This window comes from Pelodiscus sinensis, chromosome 2 (genome assembly GCF_049634645.1).
Source record: "Pelodiscus sinensis isolate JC-2024 chromosome 2, ASM4963464v1, whole genome shotgun sequence".
NCBI classification, from domain to species: Eukaryota; Metazoa; Chordata; order Testudines; family Trionychidae; genus Pelodiscus; species Pelodiscus sinensis.
Genome location: NC_134712.1, coordinates 100026884 through 100042969, shown reverse-complemented (window position 1 = coordinate 100042969; position 16086 = coordinate 100026884). Strand labels below are relative to the sequence as shown.

General features: G+C 46.5%; 1 protein-coding gene across 6 annotated transcripts in view; it reads right to left on the bottom strand.

The window, feature by feature from the left end:
- The window catches only part of NFATC1 (nuclear factor of activated T cells 1), a 140345-nt gene extending 124848 nt beyond the window's left edge, over window positions 1-15497 (bottom strand). Inside the window, exons 1-2 of one of the 6 annotated variants that reach the window (XM_075921107.1) lie at window positions 15029-15497; window positions 1712-2813 (exon numbers count right to left, since the gene is read on the bottom strand). In XM_075921107.1, coding sequence (XP_075777222.1) covers window positions 1712-2813; window positions 15029-15164 — 1238 coding nt within the window. In that variant the 5' untranslated portion in view covers window positions 15165-15497. Of the gene's footprint in view, window positions 1-1711; window positions 2814-9249; window positions 10911-15028 lie in introns of those variants that run through there. The other 5 variants (XM_075921105.1, XM_075921108.1, XM_075921109.1 and 2 more) reach the window with 5 other exon arrangements.
- Between the last annotated feature and the right edge of the window lie 589 nt (window positions 15498-16086).

Here is a 16086-nt window from a genome sequence, read left to right as displayed (position 1 = left end):
AGCATTTGAACTGTTTGAAAGCCAATCTCCTACTGCATTATCCCAAGGAGCATCACCCTCTGTGTTCACTCTTTTTCTAGGAAAGCTTAAGAATGAAATGCCGTACACGATGACAGGACATGGTTATTACTCTTTACAAGTCTGAATATTATTTGGCTTTTCCTTTACATTTTTTTGCTGACAAATACTCTGTTAGTGAGTGATAAATAAATGGGACAGGATGTATTTTGTAAAAACAACAAGGAATCTACCCTACTTCGAACTAGGAATGCAAATGCAGGCAGTTGAAATAGTCAATGAAGTGGGGATTTAAATATCCCGCGCTTCATTAGCATGATCTCGCTGGCGCACTAGTTCGAATCACAGCTGATTTGAACCAGGAAGTGCATGCCGGGATGCATTGATGCGAACCAAACCCCTTGGTTCGAACTAACGTTACTCCTCAAAAAATGATTCAAACTAGCAAGCCAGTGAGATCATGCTAATGAAGCACGGGATATTTAAATCCCTCCTTCATTGACTATTTCAACTGCCTGCATTTGCATCCCTAGTTCGAACTAGAGTACAAGTGTAGACATACCCTAATAGATTATTGGGCATAAGCTTTTGTGGGCAAAGACCTACTTTGTCAGATGCATCTGACTAAGTGGGTCTTTGCTCATGAAAGCTTATGCCCAAATAATCTGTTAGTCTTTAAGGTGCCACAAGACTACTCATTGTTTTTGAGGATGCAGATTAACATGGCTACCCCTCTGAGGGTACGTCTAGACTGTGGGGGGGCTTTGGGGATACCAGAGGTATCCTGGAAAAACTCTGCCCCATCCAGGGAACGCGTTTGCTCTTCCACTTTTTTTTGCAGAAGAGCAAACGCGCTCTTTCGGAAGCCCTGTCTTCCTTGATCTATGAGGAAGGAGGGATCTTCTGAAAGAGAGGGATTTTCTGAAATTTGGCCCAATGTAGATGGGCCAAATTTCATAAAAGCCTCTTCCGAAAAAAAATCGGAAAAAGGTGTAGTGTAAACCTAGCCTGAGACTGATCTATTTTGTGTTAATAGTTCCAATAAGATCTCTCTTTTTTTTTCTTTTTTTTAAATAAAATAGAAAAAACAATGTCAGGAAAAAAGCTTTGTCAGGCACATAGCAAAGGAAGGCAGAAATAGCTTTCAGGTGAAGAGAGCTCAGTGTATCTGGGTATTGTACTGCATAAAACAACCAAGTCATATTGTGCTTTTATGCCCTGAATAAAAAGCTGTAGTGGAAAAAGTATTGAAAGATCCCGTTTAGCATAGCAGGCACATCTATGAAGCATACCATTATTTCACAAGGAAAAAAATTAAGTAAACCCAATGGTGTAGCAGCACCATGTTGTCTTACTGACTGAGCCACAATTCTGAATGTACATTCCTTTGAATGTACACAGTTCCTTATCTCTAGACTGCCAGCAATAGGGTTCTAGTCTTCTAGGAAAAGACTATTGTCTTGCCAATTTAACATCTCCCCACCCCATGGGGGACTCTTCAAACTGCATTTTCATTCGGGTCACTCCATACATCAAAGAAGCAGTATTAGAAAGTGGCAACATAGAGCTGTTAAATCTTTGTGGGCGGAGGAGTGGGTGGGATGATGTTTGAAAACACAACTGAACAGGAAAAGGAGAAACAGTGCATATAAAAATGTCATTCAAATGTCCTCATAGATTCAGGAAGCCTTACCTCATGTATGATGTGGGACACAGAGACTTTGGTTTGGCCCATTGGTATGGATGCTGCGGCACAGAAAGGAACTGATCACAGAAGTTTCCTTTCCTGATGTGCTGAAACCCAGAAAATTCTTCTGGTGATAAATCAGCCGTCGGTGATATGGTCCCATGGTCCTCACCACTTGGTTCAGTCTTGAGTGTCATGGATGGGGTATGATCTAGCGCAGTCTTTCTAGACTTAATAGGAATCCCATCATTCATGTCTATTGTGCTGTCAGTGGTAAGGGCATTGATAGCTGCAACTATAGCAGAACTGGTATACTGGGTAGTATTTCCCAGCCATGTATCATCAGTTACACTAACCCGAGGAGAACTGTGAGGAGAAGGTGTCGGAGAGTGGTGTGGTGAGTAAGAAGTCTGCCTGCCATTTAGGCTGTATTTTCTTTTGTTACAGGGAGAAGATGGTCTTGAGTTGCGAGCACTTAGCCAGTTTTCCTCTGTTATGCTTGTTCTGGGAGACGTAGATGGAGAATGTCTTGGTGAATTAAGTAAAGTACAGGCCACCATACTACGCTGATATCCTTCCTCTGTGTCAGTGGTCTTAGGAGACACACATGGGGACTGCCATGGAGATGTCTGTGGCGAAGTATAAGGATAAGAATAATTGGATTCATAGGATGAAGCTTCAGAATTGCAACTTCTGGAAGACAGGCTACTTGCTGGACTCAGGCAAGATGGGTCTCTGTAAGCCTCAATGTTTGGTAAACTCAAAGTGGCAGTAGAAGGTGATCGCTTAGTATTTGGGATCGCTTCCTCAACCTCAGCATCATGGAAAAACTGGTTGTTATTATGGTGCAGTCCCAGATAAGTCGTTATCTCTATCCTGGGGCTTTCTAGTGCTGGAGCTCCATTAGGTCTGACATTGGGAGACAGATAATATCCAGAGGCTCCACTGTCAATGTGTCCTCCATATCCAGAAGGATGATTTGTTGATGGGACAATTGAAATGACAGGATTGGATGTCTGAAGGCCATGACATGGAGCTGACAATGAGGAATGTGCCACATTTAGAGGCAAACCGGCATTTATATTTGAAGATGCATAATTATAGTGTTCTGAAAAAAATAAAAACAGAAATGAATGACATGAGGATGTTGCACAAATAGACTACCCTAAAAGCCTACTGAGTCTTAGTGGAGCATGATGCTATAAGCCCATGAAAACACTGGCCTTCCTGAGCAGTCTACAATGCAGACATATGAAGTAGTTCAAATACCAGAGGCTGGTACTTTTGAAAATGTTGGTATCTTGGTGGCACAACAAGGCAAACCATTTCTGGGGAAACTGAGTTTCTGGATTTCCAAGGCATTCTCTTTGAACAGTCTTAGATACAAACCTAAATAGCAGAATCCTGCCTTCTAATCACAAAGCTGAAAGACTGCACTGGTACTGCAGACAGAAACTTGCCTTTGGTGTGTGCCATGATCCCCAGAGAAAAATCAATAATAGTTAAAATAATACCCAAGGTGGAAAGAATATAATACAATCAACATGATCAAAAACATTTCACTGAAATCACATACAACTGGAATATAATATGTTTCCACTATAATATGTTTCCAACTGGTTCCAGTTAACAATTGGTTTATGGAACAGAATGAGTCTATTTGCTTATTCTGGTTTCTGGGATAAGCCTGCAGAAACCACATAAAGCAGGGCTACTCAGCACGCGGCTCATGGGCCACATGCGGCCCGCAGATGGGAGCCAAAACAAAAAAGTAGTCAATATAATGGTCTTCTGTTGATATGCATTTTAGTCATTAAATTCCTGGACTGTCATTGTTCATTAAAAGTGCTGTCGTATGGGTGGAAATCGGGTAAATATTTCATTTTATTAATATCAGCAGAACTGACTTAAATGGGGCCTGTGTGTTGTGTAGTCTTGCCTTAATCTTTGTATATATACCTCTCAGTGTGAAAGAAGCTATTTGCATATGTTTGCATATATATTTGGATGTAAATACAACCACACTTAAGGGGCGGCCCTTAGAATGTGCTGTGAGTATCATTGTGGCCCCCTGGGCTTCCAAAGTTGAGTAGTTCTGAGGTAAAGGATTCACTTGGTGGTGAAATACACTGGAATTCCATCATATATATAGTAGCCCAATGTCTGTGACACTGTAACGCTGAAATGCTGGCTGTTCCCTCTGGGCGGTGCTGTTGCCTCCTGTTGTGGTGCTCGGCTGACTACTGTGCTGCTCAGCCAGGACGCTGCGGGGGAGCAAGCGGCTGAACGGCGCAGAAGTCATCCAAGCGCCATGGCAGGAGGCAACAGTGCCACCCAGAGGGAACAGCCAGGAGGTGGGGCCTGGACAAGCATGCGTCTGTCATCAGGAAAGGGTGCCGGATTCAAAAGGAGGAAAGCAGAGCAGACTCAGAGGAGACAGAGAGGAGAACGGAGGAGGTGGAGGACAGCGAGAGAGAGAGAGAGTGAGAGAGATGCAGCAGGAGGAGAAGAGAAACACAGAGTGAGAGGCAGGAGGGGGAGAAGAGAAAGAGAGAGAGACGAAGAGAGAGGCAGGAGGTGGACGAGAGTTGAGAGAGAGAGAGGGCAAAGCAGTAGGAGGAGAAGAGAGAGAGAGGCCATTTGCGCCGCTTGCTCCCACATGGTGGCTCGGCTGAGTGGTGCACAAGTCAGCCAAGCGCCACAACGGGAGGTGAAGAGGAGCGGGGTAGTGATGTACATGCCCAGGGAGTGGGGCCTGGATGATCGTGCATCCCCGATGGAGACAGAGGAGAGCAGAGAGAGAGTGAGAGGCAAGAGGGGGAGAAGAGAAAGAGAGAGACGGAGAGAGAGGCAGAAGGCAGAGGAGAGCTGAGAGAGAGGAGGAGGCAGTAGGAGAAAGAAAGAGAGATGGAGAGGGAGACCGGAGGCTCAGGAGAAAAGACCGACGTGGAGGAGAGATCTGAAAATCTAGTCTTATGACGGGCTAATTGGCTAGTTAAATAATGTCCAATAATCCTCTTATTGGTTAAGCACTGACTGTGTTGTCTCACTCCACAACTTTAATTACAAGACACTTTTTGAAGTGCTGGTCCAGTGACACAGTTGGGCAGAAATCAGAAATCTAGGAGAGTCAGAGATCTCAAACAATTCCATTTGAATCACTGGCTTACTGAATGACCATGCCTAAATACAGTTAAAAGTCAGGGGCTTCTGTCTATTTTGTTACAAAGGGCTACATTGTGCTTGCTCTCACATGGTGTGCTTAGGTTTGAGACTTGGAGGAAGGAAAGGAAGGAAGGTTGTACAGTCTCTCTCTCACTCACAATATCTCTGTGCAGGAGTCAGGGATATTTGTCATACTGCTCTGTGCTAGTGCCCTTGTGGGGCTGCAGCCTCAGCCTTCCCCATCACACGAGGCTGCAACCAAAGGCAATGCATACTCCGCCCTAGTGAGAGATGCCGCTGTGGGCATAACTCCCCAGCACTCTTACAAACACTATCTGGCCCCATAATGGGAAAAGAGAACAAAGCCTTGCTAACATAGCCCCTGGTTTTGAGTTCAGACACTCCTTTGCTTTCAGTTTAATTTCCTGAGTAACAAACTACAACTATATCTATTCACTTTCAGTGCACCAGCATTTTAAGAATTTTGTTACCTTCTTCATTCCTGAATGATAGTAATAAAGTAGTAAGGCATCCCCACAACAGCAGCCCTTTGCATACAGTGTTTGTTTCCTTCCCTCTCCAGAGGCAAATCCCCCAGGCAGTGATCATGCCTTACCTTGCCTGATGAGATCCGGAAAAAGCTTTGTTAATTTCCACAGCTGTTATTCCCAACCTGACCCAATCCTCAGTAGCACCGAATATGCAAATGAGCTTGTTGAACCAGTGCCCTGCTTTACTCTGTTCTTTTTGTTTATCATCTCTACTCAGTTCAATGCCATTATCCAGCTACGTTGTATATTTCTTAATGACAATGATTCAAAGGAAGATTATATTTACATACAATTAATACTCCTTAGCTCTTTGATAGATGTTCAAGCTGATTTATATCATGTCAGACATTATTAATGTGTTTGACACCTATTTGAATCACTTTCTACTTACCCTTAGGAAACTGGCTATTTACCAAGAGAGGTTCATTAAAATACACTAGAACATGTTACAGATGAAACAGGACTTTTCAGAATATATTCTAGTCAACACTTTAACCAAATACTGTGATGGGAGGAGCAAGTTTAAGAAATATGCTATTAAAGAAAACTAACCATAGTGTCACCATTCACAAAGACATGTAGTTTTGTTATCCTCTTCTTTCTTCCCAGCAGCATTCAATTAATAAGGTTAAAATAGTTCCTCATTATTATTAATAAATCTTGTTACCTACATTATTTAAAATAGTTCTTATTTCATGCCTAAGTTTAGTTTATATTACACTAACCAGTAATCTGAATGATAAGGAGTAATTTGTAAATAGATTTGCATCTAGCATAAGATAGCATGGTCCAGAGCTGGCAGACAATGGACTGAGACTCAGGACACTATGTTCTAGTCCCAGCTCTGCAATTGATTTGCTATGCAACCTTGGACAAATCACTTTGCCATTCCCTGCCTGTTTCCCCTCTGTCTTCTCTATTTAGACTTTAAGCTCTTACTAAGCATTGTACAGCATATAGCAAAATGAGACCTTGATCTCTGTTGGGGCCCATAGGCAGTACTGTATTTTAATAAATAATTAGTAATAAATTACATCCAGGAAATAATTTCCTTCTGTGGTCAGAAATCATTCTCATCAACTAGTTAAAAGATTCTTCCCACAATGCAACAAAAGGGCTAATAAAGAATAATAGTAATAATAATACCTAGCTAATAAGTCTTGGTGAGATGCAAAAAAGGACATTTGAGAAACATAGCTTTTAAGCCAATATAATTTTAGCCAATATAATTAAGGACTTGTCTTGGAATCCATAATAAATCTGATTTATAGCAAGCTGGTCATCATTGATACATAAAGCTCTAATAGACACAAAAACTTTGTGCCTAGTTTTTTTAAAAAAATATTTAAACCACAAAGAAAATCAAGGCATTATATCTTTGAGTGGCTTCTGACCATGCAAAGTGCATGTCCAACAAAAAATTCATATAGACTTTGACATGTGGAGTGAATTAACATGGTGGATAGTGACAGCTTTGAAGGTACCATTTTGGAAATTAGCTTAACAGTCTGCAGCCAATGCAAAAAACATGAAGAGAACCCTGAACCTCCACTGACTTGTGTGGAATTTGTGGCATTGCATAATATTGAAGCTTGTGTTATGTTAGCATATAGCAAAGATTGAAAGTGGACACCTTGTTTTGTGACTACTAAACATACTGCTTTTCACTTAGAAATACCCTTTTCTCCTTTCCCGGTTTTAATAATAGATTTCAATCCTTCTACACAGCCTTAGGGGCCTGATCTTGCAAAGTGCATGGTGCCTCTGGAAAAGTGTTGAACACACACATGGATTTGATTTTGTTGGTGGCATTGTTGTTTAAAGGGTGACAAACCCAGGCACTTCACATAGACATCAAGGGGAGCTAAAGTTATTCAAGCTCTTTTCACAGATTTGATAGAGATTAAGGCCAGAAGGGACCATGGCTCCTAGTGTGACCTTCTGCATATTACATCAAATTTCTCTCAAGCACCCCTATATTGAGTCCAGTGACTTTAAATGAAAATAATTCTCAGGAGGCCACAAGTACAAAACAGGAAAGACCAAGGGGCCACCAATGCCTAAGTTTCTTGCAAGGGCAGGAAATTGAGTAGGTCAGATTGTATGCCCCAAAAAACCATAGCAAATGATCCTTTCCCTCTCCCATTTTGATGTTAAGATCCTACAGAGAGCAATCCTCTATATTTGTACAGCCTTTAGCATACTGTCCAAAATCAGTCCCCAAAGAGAACACCCATACCACCTAGGTTCCTGCACTTCAAATCTGGGAGAATATTCCTTCTCAATTGCAAATTTGGGAATCAGTTAGACCCTGAACATGGGAGCAAGAGACACTCACCAAGAGTCTAAGAAAGGATTTTTGATCATCAGACCATATCTATTTAGATGCTTAGATCCATATTTTCAAGAAGCCTAAGGGAATTCAATGGGATTTGGGCACCTAATTCCTTTGGGTCCCTTTGAAAACCTCAGCCTTAAAATACCTAATTTCTGACATCCATATTTGCAAAGCATTGACACATCATTAATTAATGCATTTGGATATTGTGCACATCCACCCCAGAGAATGGGGCAGTAGATGTAGGTAAGACCAATGCAGCACATTAAACCAACACATTGAAGAGTTGCAGTAATAAACATGGAGATTTGCTTTGATTTAAAGTCAGAACTTTGGCCTTCATTTAGTGATGCTCTGGGAAGCGGAGGGTGGGTGTCTCCAAGATTCCAGTGTGGGATCCAGTAGTGAGACTGGGAGTAACTCCAGCACTGAAAAAGTGGCAAGTGACATCTCCTCAGGAAGCAGTGACACCACTCTTCCCTCCACAAGCCAGTTTCAGTGCCAAACAACAGGTCATCCCAAAGGTGAAAAAAAATGACACTGGATTCTCAAACCATGTCTCATAGTGTCCACATCCAACTGTCTAACTCAACACCAACTAAATACAAGCCTGAAGCAAAAATCTGGATCGGAACACACCTGGCCCCTAAGGAGGGGTGGAAGGTTTGAAATCCAACTCAGCTCCAGATTTCACCACTTTTTGACAAGTCAGAACCAAGACCCTCAGATACAAGTATCCCCACACTCCAGGATATATAAAATTCAGACATGGATCTTAACATTACAGGCTTCAGAGGGGTAGCCCTGTTAGTCTGTAACTTAAGAAAAAATGAGTGGTCTTATACCACCTGAAGAGACTAACAAAAAAATATAGATAGTATAGTGAGCTTTCATGGGCACAACCCACTTCTCTTGCTCTTGTGGGTTGTGCCCAGGAAAGCTCATTATACCATCTATATGATTTTGTTAGTCTCTGAGATGCTACAGGAGCACTCTTTTTTTGGGGGGGGGGGGGTCTTCGGCTTTTCTCTTGTTTGGACGATCCACTCCTATAGACAATCATTCTGTGATTGTACAGAGGACAGGTCAGTAGATTGCACACTCCTTAAATAACACTTTTCCTGCGGGACTGCGCATTCCTGAGAAGTCGAATGTGGTGCCACCGCCCCACACCAGCTCCTAAGCCAGGACACGCACAACCATTGCCTCCCCCGGAGACCCAGAGGGCAGCAAGGTCTGGCAGAAGCAGCACTGGCGTGCGTGCCTCCCTCCCCCTCTTGTGTTTAGGCCAGAGAGAGAAACATACAAGCCCCTTCCTGCCTCCCCCCTCCCGCCACTACTTGGTTGATGCCTCCCTAAGGCAGCCCCGCGCTGGAGGGGGGGGGGGGGGGTCACGCAGCGTCTCGGCCCCGCGCCGCCTGCAGCAGCGGGGACACGTCGTCCCAGCCCTGCAAACAGCGGCCAAGGGCTGCCTTAGTCTCCGTACCAACCTTTGCCAGCGGCGCAAGCATCGCCCTGGTTAAACTCGAACAGGACGTCAAAGTCAAACTCGGGCTCTTCCTGCAGGCCAGTCATGTCCCCGGCGCGGCGCCCCGCCAGCTGGGAGACAGGCAGCACTTTCTCTCAGGCTCGGTGCCTTGGGTCTCGGGCTGGAGGAGGAGGGGGGGGGGTGGGGCAGAGCCGAGGGGCTGCTGCTGCCGCTCCCGCGTGGCTGTGAGTCAGCGGGCCCGGGGGCTGGGGCAGCAGGCTCCGGGCTCCGCTGCAGCGCGCGGGGAATTGAAGCCGCCGGCCGGCGCGGCTCGCTGCAGCAGGTCCGCTCCCGCAGGCGGCTCCCGGGCTGGAACGTGACCCTCCGCCCCGTCTGTCTCTCCCGGGCTGCGCCTGGGGGACCCTCCCTCTCGCCGTGTGGATGTTTCCGGGTTCGGATCAATAGCCCCGCGGCTCTGCCCGGTTCCTTGTTTTCCAACAAACCCTCCGCGCGGCTTCAAGAGAGACGCGGTCCAGCCCCTCTGCCTCGGGCAGGTGAGCGGAGCAGGCCGAGCCGCGGGCCCTCGCTGCGCTCCTGGTTTCCGGGGGCAGTTCTGCTGCCCTCGCAGACTGATGTCTCCCTTCGGTCCCCACCTTCCCCCGCCCTCTTTTTGTTGTTGATGTTGCTAATCTGAGCAGTAAAACTGAAACCCGCGCGCCCTTCCTCCCCCGTCCTAGGGACACGTGTCTGAGCGCCTCTGACAGCAGCACCCAGTGCTTCTCTCCGCCGCTTGTGGTTACCACTCCAGCCAGAGCGAACCAACTCTCTCTCTCGTGTGTGTCTGGCTGCGTGGCGTGCATCCAACCCTCTCCTCCACCCCCAGTTTTTGCAGTGACCCTGAACTCCGTGGTGGTGTTTTTTTAAGCCCTGGGACTCAATAAACTTCGAGCAAAGCGAAAAGGCTGCAAAGGATCACAAACCCCCCAGCTCCAAGGTAATGGACGGGGGGCTTGTGATCCCTGCCGGGATGGGAGTAGCCACCCCCAGAGAACCTGGGGGATGAAGGGGTTTCTGTTTCACTCCCCCACATCGTCAGACACATTTTAATTGCCACCGGTTTCAAGTTTCCCGCACCGCGCTGATTACAAAACAGGGGAGAAAAAAGTTCTCTCTTCTTGGCTAACTGACAAGCCCTAATGATGGGGCCTCCGGAGGATGCTGATGCCGAGTTTGCCTTGCCAATCTGTGTGGGCTGAAGACGTCAGGGCTGCAGTATAAAGCTGGGCTACAGTCGAATGGTGTTTTCTCCTCGCAGCAGTGCCCCCAATATTTATTTATTATTGGAGGGGGGGGGGGTTTGCTAGCCGTAACATTTTGTGTTTAGTTGCAGCACCCACTAGTGCCGACAGCCATAACACACACGCGACAACAGGACTTTTAGTATAATCATTTGTATTGCGAAGGGGCGGTGGAGGAGGACATTCCCCATCTCCTGTCTTCAAGTTCAGACCAAGGGGAATGTGCAAGTTGTTGAATGAAAATCTACAAGAGAAGCAGGAGCGTCGCTTGTGCCCCCCTTGCCAGAAACAGTTGCAGCGCTCTTTGAATGGTGCCTGCGGCATTTTACCTTGTTTTGTTCTAAAAGTTACAGCTGAACAAGACTGTTGTTCTTCTCGCTTTGGAAATACATGTATTTCAGATTAGACAGACCGGTTTTAAATACTACAACATGCAAATGACCTCACCGCCCTAGCAGCCAGCACTGAGTCTGAAACTGTTGAGCTCCCAGCATTTTTAAGGCTGAATTTCAAAGGCATATTTTAAAAGCAGCCATGGAAACGGTATTCCCTTATAAGCTCAGGGAATACCATTTTCCAGGCGAATGGCTGAAAACTCCATTACAAAGTGCCAAGAAAAAACTATATACATTGCATCAGAATACCTTCTACTTTTTTTTTCTTTCTACCGCAGTGCTGTGCGGCAGTAACACACTGTCTCTCATGATTTACACCGTGCTAGCAAACATCTGCCCTCAGGCAAGTTACTACGCTGATTGTGAACTTGTGGAAGTCTCTGACTTCTGACATGATTGTTTCAAATACTGTTAGCCACTGACATCTCCTCCTCTTCCTCTATCCCCTGGACTTAACACTCCAGAATTTGGAGCGGGGATGCGTTTTGGAGAGAAGCGGGCTGTGACAGATGTGCCACAGCACATCTGGGCCCTGGATTGGCAGAACAGACTGCTAAGCCATTGTGCAATGCTGGTGTACCAACCTGCTGTGCCTTTGCTCCCAGCTGTTTGTTCTAAGCAGCAAGGCTGAATCACCAGTGTATGGGAAAGGCCTTGGCATCAACTTAAAACAAACCTCTGGAAGGTTCGCTAAGTAGGATCACTGAGGTGGAGAATGGAGTTTTTATTCCACTGACGCTAATATATCAGCCCTCTTTCTTTTTTCTCTGTTGCCAATGCTATCCAAGTTAGGCACCTCCATCCGTATTCAGGCATTTCAAACCGAGGCCTGATTTTCAAAGAGGCTGAGGAGCCAGGGGAGTGCTCAGCACGACTGAAAATCAGGCCATTTAACTGCTGCCTACATATGGATTTGGTGTCTACCTTTGGGTTGAAAATGCTGGGTTTTGTGGCATTGCTTTATAGGCGTTGCTGCTTTCCGCTCAACCTATGCAAAACTTCGCCTGGAGCCGACATGTTGCGAGTTTCATTTTCTTTTCACCCAGCTATGCTTCGGCTTCTAATTTAGAAATAATTCTTAAGCAAATGTTTACCTTGGGTAGCCTTTCGGCTCCGAATTATAGCTAAAAGCAACCAGAAATCTACTCCCGGGTCAAAAAACCCAACCAAAACTCATTAGGCCACTGGTTTTCATTCTAAGGGAAGACATCCCGTAAATACAACATCGTTCTTACAAATGACCAGTTTTGCTTCTCTTCCGACCGGTTCACCTTGCTGTTACAAAGGAAATACCTTCAACAATTTGATACTTGCTTTCTCTCTCAGCCCCTGCCAATGGGGCACAACGAGGACGAGGGGGTAATAAAAAAAATATCCGCTACTTCCATTTCTTGTCCAATCATTTTCATGTTTGGCTCTACACCCTGGGTGCCTTCGATATTGATCGACGGGTCAGAGCTATTCACGCAAAGTTTGCTCTGCCAAGCCAACAAATACTAGTGTCCCGCTACTGGTGAAGTGCTGAGATTGGCATATGGCCCCAGAAGAACTGTACTGTATAGGAATACAGAACTCAGGTGAGAGAATGCTTTAAGAGTGAGTGAATGTGTCCTGTCTGTTATCAACCTGGCTTAAAACAATGCTATTCAACTGGGGAGCCCCAGATTGCTTGTGGGGAAACCTGTTCTATTTCTCGAAAGAAAAGCTCTATGAATGATTGCAAGGTTGCATTATACTCCCCTTCCCACGCTATTCCACCTTTGAGGCAGATCCTCAGCTGGTGCAAACTGTCATAACGCCATTGATTTCAATTAAATCAAAATGACAATTAAAATTAGCTGAGGCTCTCACCGCAGTTGAGTTCACTACAGTCTGAACGACGGCTTAAGCTTTAAATAACGGTAGTATGAATTAGTTTTAATGTATAGACTCAGGCTCCAAAGGATCATTGTGCTGATAAAACTGTATTTAGTAAACCCCCCCACCCTGACTGATGCCATACATTCTTCACAGTAAAACTTTAAAACAATATATTTTGATCGTTGCTACTTGGCAGCGGTAAACCTTTATTTGCAGAAAGTCAGTTTTGTAGAGTTCGTCTATGTATTTACTGGATTAGATCATTCTTTCTGTTGGCCTAATTTCTTAGCCCCTAATAGTATAAACAAAAAGTGAATTATGGCAGATAGCTTGTGACAGTTTACCTCAGGCATCGAAAAAAGTAATTAAGCAGGAAGCCATAGAAATAAAGTTGATTATTTCTTTTTTACACTCCCCCATTTATGCTTTTGCCTGTTTGTCTTCGGGATTATTTTTTGGAAGTTGGCACATGAATTGTCTTTGAAGTTAAACTTTTTGGAAGCCCACTTTTGAAAGTTCAAGAAGGCAAACATTTACTAATATTACAATATTAGTTATTTACTAAGATTACAATAAGTAATTTTCGTCTAAAGCGGCGTTTGCATGATTTCAATCTCAAAGTCCAATAATTCAACAGCACCTGTAGCTATTTACGGAAAGGGTCCTTTCAATTGAAATAAACCTCTCTAGTGAAACCAGCTGTGCAGAAAAGGTAGCCACTGAAGATTAGCCTAAAACATGCCTGTGAAGACACAGAAAATAAGAGGCATGCTCCCTACTTCAGAGCTGCTGGAATAAACACTATTGATAAATTTCACTATCAGTTTTTTTTATCACCTGGTCCTTTTAAAGATGTTTGGCTTTAATTACACTGAAGAGCGGTGTATCAAACGCCTTCCCACATTTTGAAGACTGAAGGCTTGAGTGTATACTGAACACGGTGACTGTGCTGATTCCAAAACAGAAACCTGAAAAGTACACTACACCTGCCAAGAGATGAAAGTGACTTATTGGTCCTACCGTGTCCAAAAGAGTCTGTCATTCTTAACACAAAGAACGACCATTCCACGGAAAGGCTGTGATTATAATACTGCTTTGTAAAATAATAATTTTATAACTGCAGAGAGGAAGACGCCTTCGGTAAGAAAATGTCTTGGGACTAGAATACCTGTTGGATCATTGGATCAAGCCCTTGGTTAAAAAAAATCCCCAACACTTAGTGCTTACTATATTTGCAACCCTAAATATGGGCCATCAGTAAAATATTTCGAAAATCCCGAACACAAGATCTTTTCCAGTTAGCGTGGCGGGTGTATTTTCCTGTTTAATACATGTTGGGACTATGGTTACCTAAAGAGCACTCAACAAAAGGAAATGAGTTGTCTTGAATAGCATAATTTATAATAGAATCTCATGTTATGAATTAAAGTATAGTAAGTGTGAGACGATGTTCCCGCTGGTATATATGGAAGAATAAAGTAGTAAAAACTTTGGAGTTGTTCGTTTTGATACCCTGGAGGAGGGATCATCGTCATGAGATTTCAGATTACCCTGAGATTTTTGTTTTGTTTTCATAGGGGTTTTAATTTTTTGAAAGCTTACAAATCATGGGTTTAATTAAAGGGTGGCTTCTAGCAGAAAACTATATCCCACTTTATCATAATCCAGTCGCTATTTGCATGTTAAGAATCGGATGGTTCAAAGTGATTCAACAAGCTACACGCGCCCTGCGCTCTGTATCTCGGTTGGAAACACTAGCATACCCAGCGCGCACTCAGACGTACTACAACTCCACGGGATCCTGGGATGCCTTTAGCGGAAGAGAGACCTGCCCCACTGGGCTCTGCGTTAGTCAGATTAAACCCACCAGGCAAACAGCCCCCGGCGGCGCTGGGCTGTTGAAACCCAAGCAGCCCCTGCATGTGATTCTGACAGGTCTGCCCCAGCCCGCTCCATTGTGCTGCGCGGTGCAGCCGGAGCCCGGCTCCAGGAGCCAGGAGCCCGGGCCAAGTGCACGCAGCGCAAGAGGGAAAGGAGCCACCTATTGGCAAAAAGGCGCAGTCAAACCTCAAGGCTGCTGTGGGGAAACACCAGGGGGACACCGCCTCCCAATCACTGCCGCCCGCGCCAGCAGCGGCCGGCCGGTCCTCCGCCGCCGCCGCCACCCCAGTGGCCCCGGGCACGGTCCCTTCCATCCTCCTCCCCACGGCGCAAAACCCGCCGACCGCGGGAGAGCCGAGCGCGTTACCTTCCTCCGCTGATTTCATGCTGCCGCTGCACGGGCGGGACGAGCGCTGCGGAGCCACCGAGGTCGCTCTCCCACGAGCTGGCGGCGGGGGTCCGGCTACAAAGTGCTTGGCAGCGGGCAGGCCAGGGCTTGGCATCCACTCGGCCAGCGAGGGGGGAGGGCGGGGAAGGGGGAATCCCTCGCGCTGCCTCTCCCTGCCCGCTTCCCCCGCGCTCGGGCTCGCTCGGCACCTGGGGCGAGGTGTGTCACCCCCCCAGCTCCTCCCCCAAGCCCAAAGGCGCGCGTCACTGGGCCGCCGCCGCCCCCCGGGCAGTGGCACTCAGGAGAGCGGGCATCGCCCGGGCACTGGCGCTGCGGCGGGCCCGGCTTGGGAGACAGGGAGCCCTGGGGAAGTTCGTCTCGCTCCCTCCCTCCCGGGCTCTTATGCGGGGGTGGGGAGGGGGGTGATCAGTGAGCACGACGGGTCTGTAAGTCTCGCTCTGACGCAGGGCTGCGCGGTCCGGCTGCCTTTTTAAAGCTGGAAAACACCCCCCCTTTGCCCCCCTCCCCCCGCCTTCCCGTCCCAGCCCCTCTCCCCGCCCAGCCGTCCCGTGATGTCACGGGGCCTGCCAGCTCCTCTCAGCTGCGCTCGCGAGCCGCCAGCGGGAGGCTGCGGGCTTCAGCGCCAAGGGGGCAAAGTCCAAGCCGGACCCCCCCCCCCCCCCACCCCTCTCCTATTTCGGATTCTGTGTGAACTGGAGCGACTGCGCGTCCCTCCCCACCCCTAGAACCCCGCACCCTCCTCCTCCCGCAGCCTCGCTCGCTTTCCAAAAGTTTGCGCCTGTTTCAAATGAGTAAGCATCGCATCTAGCTCCTGAAAGAAAAGGAGCCGGGGGAGGGAGGGAGGGAGGGGAGGAGGAGAAATAGCCCTGCATGCTGAAATCATTATGTAAAAAATCGCAGGCTTCCCTCGCTGTGGAAATTTGGAAAAGCGCATCCACTGGCAGGCAAGCGAAAGGAAAATCCCACTCTGCTAAATTACTAACAGACTCGGCGGATTTGATTGCAGCCGCTCCGGC